At 37.8% G+C, this 8,176-nt stretch overlaps 1 protein-coding gene across 2 annotated transcripts in view; it reads right to left on the bottom strand.

The window, feature by feature from the left end:
- Positions 1-647: 647 nt before the first annotated feature.
- The window catches only part of LOC126965005 (uncharacterized), a 126,955-nt gene continuing 119,426 nt past the window's right edge, over positions 648-8,176 (bottom strand). For both annotated transcript variants that reach the window (XM_050808403.1, XM_050808402.1), the window contains 4 exons: positions 6,954-7,019; positions 4,214-4,369; positions 1,544-1,718; positions 648-1,161 (listed from right to left, as the gene is read on the bottom strand). In XM_050808403.1, coding sequence (XP_050664360.1) covers positions 1,073-1,161; positions 1,544-1,718; positions 4,214-4,369; positions 6,954-7,019 — 486 coding nt within the window. In that variant the 3' untranslated portion in view covers positions 648-1,072. The remainder of the gene's footprint in view (positions 1,162-1,543; positions 1,719-4,213; positions 4,370-6,953; positions 7,020-8,176) is intronic.

Raw genomic sequence — 8,176 nt, 5'->3', positions numbered from 1 at the left:
GACTCTGATCGGGGAACAGGCGTGAAAGCGCGTGAACACCGTGAAAACCGTCAAAAATCGAACATTCACGTTCACGCCTGTTCACAGATATTCACGGCACTAATGTGGAGTCGCAGTGAAGGATTGTCAAGTTCAGCACAGCACTACACTGCAGGCGCGAGAGGTGAGGCGTGCGGAGGAGGGTGAGGTAAAGCAGGGGGAGATGCTCCTGCTTTACCTCATTAATTAAGTATCTTATTATGACTGATCTTAATGTATATAATATGGGTTATTATTTGGGTACCTATACCTCGACAATTTAAAAATAATATTTTTAGATCTAAACTGTCTGTGTAAGAAGTGTAGCGGTGACGAAGAAGCTGTTAGACTCACTAAAACAAAGTGACTGGCGTATCACGGGTGTAAGATGTAGCTGTCATGCACACTAAAGTAACAAACCTGGCCTGTTTTCATGCGTTGTCTAACAGCAAGAGGCTCTTTCAAGACGTATAAATTATCTAAGGATGTAGGCATCAAAAACTTTGTGGCCGACAGCTCAGGTCCTATGAGATTCCCAGTTTTATTTGCACTAATATTTTTATTATTATACTTAATGATAATTTAAAAAAGGAATTAATTGCGGCTAAACACCAATTGAAACTCAACAATAAAACTTACATAAATTTATTTGAGGATCACAATAATTATTCAAAGTTTTGAATGTAACATACAGATATCCAGACTTGAATGCCGGTGATTTAAATCATAACTCGTTATAACAAACTTTAGACTGTAACATTAATAAAAAATATTTATACAATAACGTTCGATATTTAAAAACTACATCTAAATTCAATTCTAAAAAATACTGGAATCAAAGAATGCACAACGATAACATCTAACGTGACAAATTAAATACCACCGGTCTTATGACAATATATTTATTTACAAACAGTTACCGAAACCATTAAAAAGTATAACAAATGTGTTTGTAAATGTTGGGACGGAAGTGACGTCACTACGGTTAGGTTAGAATGAGTCGCGTGAGGTGATAGCGACGCGTGGCGCGAGCCTTGCGGGGGACGGGGGGCCCTTACTCGCCGCATGCGCAGGAGCAACGTTTGACGCGCTTCTCACGTTGCAGAATGGAGTCCACGCTGCGGACAGACCGTGGCTGCATGTCTGGAAATAATATTCAAATTAATTGACAAGTCACACGTGTAAACTTCGTTACGGACGTTTGACTTTTTTTAGAATTACTGGATGGTAATTTATACGCCTTGCTCATTACAATGCAGTGCCGCTCAGAATGATTGAAAAACCCCAAAAATTCTGAGCGGCACTACAACTGCGCGTCACCTTGAGACATAAGATGTTAAGTCTCATTTTCCAGTAATTTCAGTAGCTACGGCACCCTACAGACCGAAACACAGTAATGCTTACACATAACTGCTTCACGGCAGAAATAGGCGCCGTTGTGGTACCCATAATTTAGCCGCCATCCTGGGCTAAGGAGCTTCCCACTGGTAATTAATGGAACGAATACAAAGTAGAAGCTACTCACAGTGTGGCCTGCCGTCCATGTCCTGAGGCAAGAGCAGGGTGCGAGCGGCGCGCGGTGCTGGGGCGTCGTTCTCCTGGGGTTCTTCTTCGGGCTGGGATTGCTCGTCACCACGTGACTGCTGCTCCTGGGCTTCAGCCTCGGCAGCCGCAGCGAGGGTGTTCATTATCGTTTTAACCTGTATCAAGCGCTACAATATAAATGTTTGAAGCGAGTATTTCTTAAGCTTTATTAAAGACATTTGCGGCAGATGGCCCCGCTACACGCATGACCTCCGGATTAAGAGGATAAACGAAGAAAGCTTATTCTAGAGACTACACAAATGAAGAGAAGGGCAACAATCCTACAAGAGGCCGAAAACGAATAAGGACTGACTGACTGCCAAAGCTAATTGCAAGGACACAACGCAAAAAATATTTAAAAATAACGTTGTCATCCAAAGTATAGCGAAGACTCGTTTTAATTAAAAGACTCTCCCAATGTCTTGGGAGAAGAAGTGCCAGTTATAGGGCTCGGCCCTGACACTCTGCTTCCGCCCCCACACAGGGGATGAAGAGAAAACTAATCGTCGCTTACCTTTTAAGCATTGAAATACAATATTCTGCAATCCAATAATTTCTACCAATTGTTTACTTCACAACGAAAAAATAAAAAAACATGAATAAATTGTAACCGAGATATTGAGCGACATTGAAGGTAAATCTTACCCCTAATACTATTCAACCCTTAACGTCGGGCTAAATATAAATAAATTATTATATCCCGCACGACCCCACTTACGACGGATTTATTTAATGGCATACATGGATCTACTCTGAAGAGGAAAATATGAAATATTACGAATTCTTCAATTGAAGGGTAACGCCATCTTTAAGATTACCGAATAGCCCGACCCTGTACTAATGTTAAGCTAAAACGAGTTCTGCTCAACAAACAAAAGTGCAGTGAAAACTTCTTTTTTCGCGGGTATATGTTACGTAAATACGCTGCGAATACAGAAACCGTAAATATGGAATGGTAATTTATATGGGATTATAGGATACATTCCTAGGTGTCGAAATAAAGAACGAATCTTAATATACATAAATCCAATGTCCTGATGTTTGTTTCCAGTGAACTCCTAAACTAATGAACGGGTTTTAATGAGGCCTACTTCATGGAGCGCAGTTTAGTCCAACTTGAAAGATAGGATAGTTTTTAGTTGTATTGTATGAGATAAATTCTCTCATACAACTTATCCTTGGTGCACGGTTTGACAGTTCTTTTGTAAAACAATTTTATTATAACAATAGGGATCATATTTTACGCAATAATTCTTGATGTTATGAAATTTGACAAATTATGGACAAATTCATCAAAACAGTATTTTAATTATGATCTACAGAACATCTGTCGGGTCAGCTAGTATTGTATTAAAAAAGAACTATTTTATTGAAGTTTTTGACCAAATTGATTAATTATTTTCTTCGGGCTCAGGTAATGGCTTAAAGAATTTAGTATTTTTTTTTTGCTGGGCAGTTTTTAAGGCTCATTCAATTAGTTGTAATAAGGTACTTATACTTTTACTTTTTTAGTAGTGGGTTGGATACCTATTGGAATCCTTTTTATTAATAATTTTGAACCAATGTAAGCACCAATTAGAATTTATTTTTTGAGCGCCTGATAGATGATAACTATTACGGCCGTTCCCAATATACTATCTATAGATAGAGATACATTACTACCTTCTACTGTCAGTAATTAGCTGTCAATAATCTGAAGCTGTCCCAATATAGCCGATAAGTCGTTCTTATCGCCAGTTCACTGTTGTAATTTCCATACAAACTTTTATCCCTGGTAACGGTATACGTCGTCCCATTGACAGACAGCGTATACGGGTAAGATAGGTTATCGTCGATAAGTTTATTGGAACAGAAAAGTTAACGATAGTTACGATTTTTTATCTCAAATAGGCCACAACCGGAGAAGGACTGAATATTGGGAATGGCCGTTAGGTGCTTCAGTATTATCCATTCTTTCTGGAACAAACTGTATATAATATTTACACCTTATGACTCATCACGATGTCTCTGGAACCATACGGCGCGGCGTAGAGACTTGAAATTTGGGAGGAATATTCCTTTCGCCGAGTAGATTTTTTTATGGAATAGGAAGACAAACAAGCGTACGGGTCATCTGGTATTAAGTGATCACCGCCGCCCACAATCTCTTGAAACACCAGAAGAATCACAGGAGCGTTGCCGGCCTTTAAGGAAGGTGTACGCGCTTTTTTGAAGGTACCCATGTCGTATCGTCCCGGAAACACCGCACAAGGAAGGTCATTCCACAGCTTTGTAGTACGTGGAAGAAAGCTCCTTGAAAACCGCACTGTGGAAGACCGCCTCACATCCAAATCGTGAGGATGATATCCTCACTTGAGACGTGTCGTCATCGAAGGTGGAATTCAGCGGCAGGAATCAGGTTAAACAGCTCTTCGGAACACTCCCCGTGATAAATGCGATAAATGCCACACAATGAAGCGACATCTCTACGCAACGCCAAGTGATCCAAGATTTGACGAAATTTCACCCGGTAGAGTTTTTTTTTAAATATGAACAGAACAGCGTCTGAACGGGTCAGCTAGTTTTCTCTTAAAATAATTCGGAAGTATAATGTGGTGAATGAGTAATGTACCTCTTGCATGTCATTGTCAATCTGTTGTTCGCGTCTCTGGTTGGCGATGGCTTCCTGCACGGGCCGGTGTAACATTCTGATCTCCTCTTGAGACAAGCCCCACGGCATGATTTCCATGTTCTGAACCGAAAAAGGACTGCCTTCTTGTGGTACGCGCTGGCAAATAATTCAAAAAATGTTAAACTTACAATATGATAAAAAAAATGTGTGTGTGTACTTATGTATGCACGCAAGAAGTTATACTTCTTTGGCCTAACGAAGCAAAAATCATTAAAATGATTTATTCCTCGTGCAAAGATGGCTTTGACAATTGAAATTATTAAGTAATGAATACGGCAGTATGGGCTTGAACCCTTTGCCTATCCTAATAATGGACGAACTATTATTAAATTATATTATTAAACTATTTTACAACATCGTTGGTGCCACGACAAATGATAAAATTACATCATAAAATACCTATAGAAAGAACAACCCGGTATCATGATTTCTCGTAGCTTTCTTGTTATGATTACTTTGGTTCGATATATTTTCCTCTTTACAAATTCATCTTCGATCGTTTATTCAAAACAGTGGTGATCCTTCATCATCATACTTCCTCAATGACTTTGGCCATCTAAATTAAATGATGATGAAGTTAAATCATTAAATTCAGCTATTTATTTCAAGTCAGGTTATGTCATGAGAGCGTGGATTCGCACCCCTCATCCAACAAAGATTTTTTTTAATATTATACTTTTATTTTATGAACAAGTAAAATTAGTTTTACTTTTCTTCTTTTTCAAAGTCAAATAAACTCTATTAAATTTGACTGAATTAACCATTATATGTTCGTAAATAGTTGAACTCGTGAGAAGAACATTTAAGAAACTCAACGGCCACTCTTTTCAATCAAATAGAGTATTTTACAATGGCTGTAATATACATAACAATTTAGTTGGTAAGGTGCTGCATCCAATATATGAATCGTGTTTAAATAATATAAACGATTTCATAAAAAGTAATAAAGAATTTACTGTATAAATATATAAATATCATTCGATTATTATGCTGAAAATAATATATGATTTTGTGAAGAAAAGTTTAATTTGCATCATCACATCATAAAAACACAAAATTTCTTTTTTACCATCGCGGCACGTTCAGCAAAACTCCTCTCTAAGTACCCTTTTAGATGTAACACAGAACGCCTTTTTGCCAGTCATAATAAGATGTTCGTGAAAGGCGACCATGTCGGAATAAAATATGAGGAGATAAATAATTACTACTACAAACGAATATATTAAATGTTCATAAAATGAACTATTTAAATAAAACACTTTTATAGGATTAAAACGCGTGTAATTGTAAGGGTTTTACATTCGTTTTCTGTAGTCGTTTTCAGGGGGACTGACGAGATCTGGAAAGGTCTTGAAACGTCGGGTTAGCTAAAATAAAAATGTAACTTTTACGCAAAAATTTAATGTAAGACCGTTATAACAACACTCGTTTTAATCATTTTAAAGTGTTTTATTTAAATGTGTAACACTCGCGGTTATCAAAAAAAAAACACTGAACTATGTAAAATTTTTATGGTATCAAATGGCATCTATTCCGTATCGAACTAAAGAAGAATTACGTAAATCGGATCATATATCTCATCGTAAACGGTGTACATACATAAAAAAATACCGATCGAATTGAGACCTCCTTCTTTTGAATTCGGTTAAAAATATAGGTAGGTAGTTGGTGAAGTTAGGTACGGTTTTTGTAACTATTATCTACAATTAGTCCCGCATTGATAAATTTAAACGGCCTTACAATTAATAAACTTGGTATAAAGTTATACCTGAGAATAAATCAAGAATATGTAAAATGCTTACAAATAGACCTTTTACTTATGATTGGTTTATTCGGACGTATAATGTTTCCCGCGTTTATTTGCAAAATTGCCTGACATTCGGTAAACATCAGAACCATCATTGTATTGACAGTGTTGTCAGCGATATAGATAACATTTTGCATATTCTTGGTTTATTCTCAGGTATAACTCTATACCAAGCTTATTTGTAATGCCGAAAATTAGTTAGTTCTGCATATTAAGTTTCAGCCAATACAAAAAAATATAAAAAGTGTTTTAGGTGTATTTAAAAACATAACGGATTCTTTTAAACAACAAACTAGTGTAACATATAGTTAATAAGGAAACTGTTTGTGACTAAAATAACTACAGGCAATTTTTTTTTCATAACAGTTATCGATAGATTTTTTATGATAATAAGGGACGAGACGAGCAGGACGTTCAGCTGATAGTAACTGATGCGCCCTGCCCATTACAATGCAGTGCCGCTCAGGATTCTTCAAAAAATCAAAAATTCTGAGCGGCACTACATCTGAACTCGTCAATTTGAGACATAAGATGTTAAGTCTCATTTGCCAAGTAATTTCACTGGCTACGGCGCCCTTCAGACCGAAACACAGTAATGCATACAGATTACTGCTTCACGGCAGAAATAGGCGCCGTTGTGGTACCCATAATCTAGCCGGCATCCTGTGCAAAGGAGCCTCCAACTGGTTACAGACAGAGGTCCTTACGATGCGATATTATTATAAGAAATTACATGATTTTAATGCGTTTGCTAATTAAATATTCATACCTTTTAAGGATTCAATTTAAAACAAGATTTACTCGCAATATAGCTAAATTTAACTTGAAAATACTTAAATCACTTGAATTATAAATTATGCATTGTAAACTTACCTCGGGCTGTTCTGACTGTTGAGTGGGAGCGGTCTGCGGAACGAACTGGTGTAAAACAGCGGGTTGCTGGAATTTAAACAATTTAAATCAGATTTAAATTCAAATATTAAATGTTAACACTTATTACAATTCATTATTAACCCATATGCAAGAGAAATTCCTCGGGCAAAAAGAACGATTGCCAGATAAACAGCGGGAGCCATTTTATAGCCGAATAAAATGTATTTTATGAAAGAGCCATGCCGTAAAGCCCAAAACTGGAGGTGTCGTATCATTTAAACATTCAAGTAAATATTTATTTCAATAGCTATATTATTATCATGTAGATGCTTTTGTTAAAGCGTATACATAAATCAAGATAATAAATAGCTTCACATACGAGTGAATTCAAATTCTACTCTTTGAATCCCAGATAAGGTGGTGCAGCAGTGGAGCTATATGGTGCGACAGTGTGATGTGAACATCATCATCAGCCGGAAGACGTCCACCACTGGACAAAAGCCTACCCCAAAGATCGCCATGACGATCGGTCTTGCGCTGCCCTCATCCAACGTATTCCGGCGATCTTAACCTCCAGTCTGCTGCCGTTGCCATATGGCAAAGGCATGAGGCCACCGTGTAGTAAGATGTTAAAAAGCTAGCACACAAGACATTAATCTGATCGTCGGCCTGCGTCTTCGTCATTCGAGGACTTTACTGTCCCAACGGCCATCTGTCCGTCGAACTATGTGCTATGTCAGTGACTTTGGTTCTCCTACGGATCTCCTCATATCTAATTCGATCTCGCAGGAAAACTCCGAGCACAGCCCTCTGCATTGCTCTCTGAGTGATCATGAGCTTTCTCATAAAGCCCATAGTTAGCGACCATGTCTGCGTACCGTAAGTCATCACTGGCAACAACAATGGTTGAAAATCTTCGTCTTCAGACACTGCGGTATTTGGGACGAGAAGATGGATTCGACAATTGATGTTTTAATAACTAATTACAATATTTAATTACTGGACGATCCCGATAGGTGAATGGTATAATTAAGCACCTATCGAGGAATGGTGTGGGTTTATGGGAGGGAGGCATCTTAGCACAGGACTCCATTTAGATGCGCAACCCAGCAGCACTTTTTTTTTCGCCAAACAGTATATAGAATAACTGGCGTACTGGTTCGTTACGCCTCAATACGTTCGCCATGTCTCAAGGGGTCGAGTGCAACCAAAATATGTATCTA

This window comes from Leptidea sinapis, chromosome 6 (genome assembly GCF_905404315.1).
Source record: "Leptidea sinapis chromosome 6, ilLepSina1.1, whole genome shotgun sequence".
Classification (NCBI taxonomy): domain Eukaryota; kingdom Metazoa; phylum Arthropoda; class Insecta; order Lepidoptera; family Pieridae; genus Leptidea; species Leptidea sinapis.
Note: the sequence above shows the minus strand (reverse complement) of the source record. Positions and strands in the feature narration are given on the sequence as shown.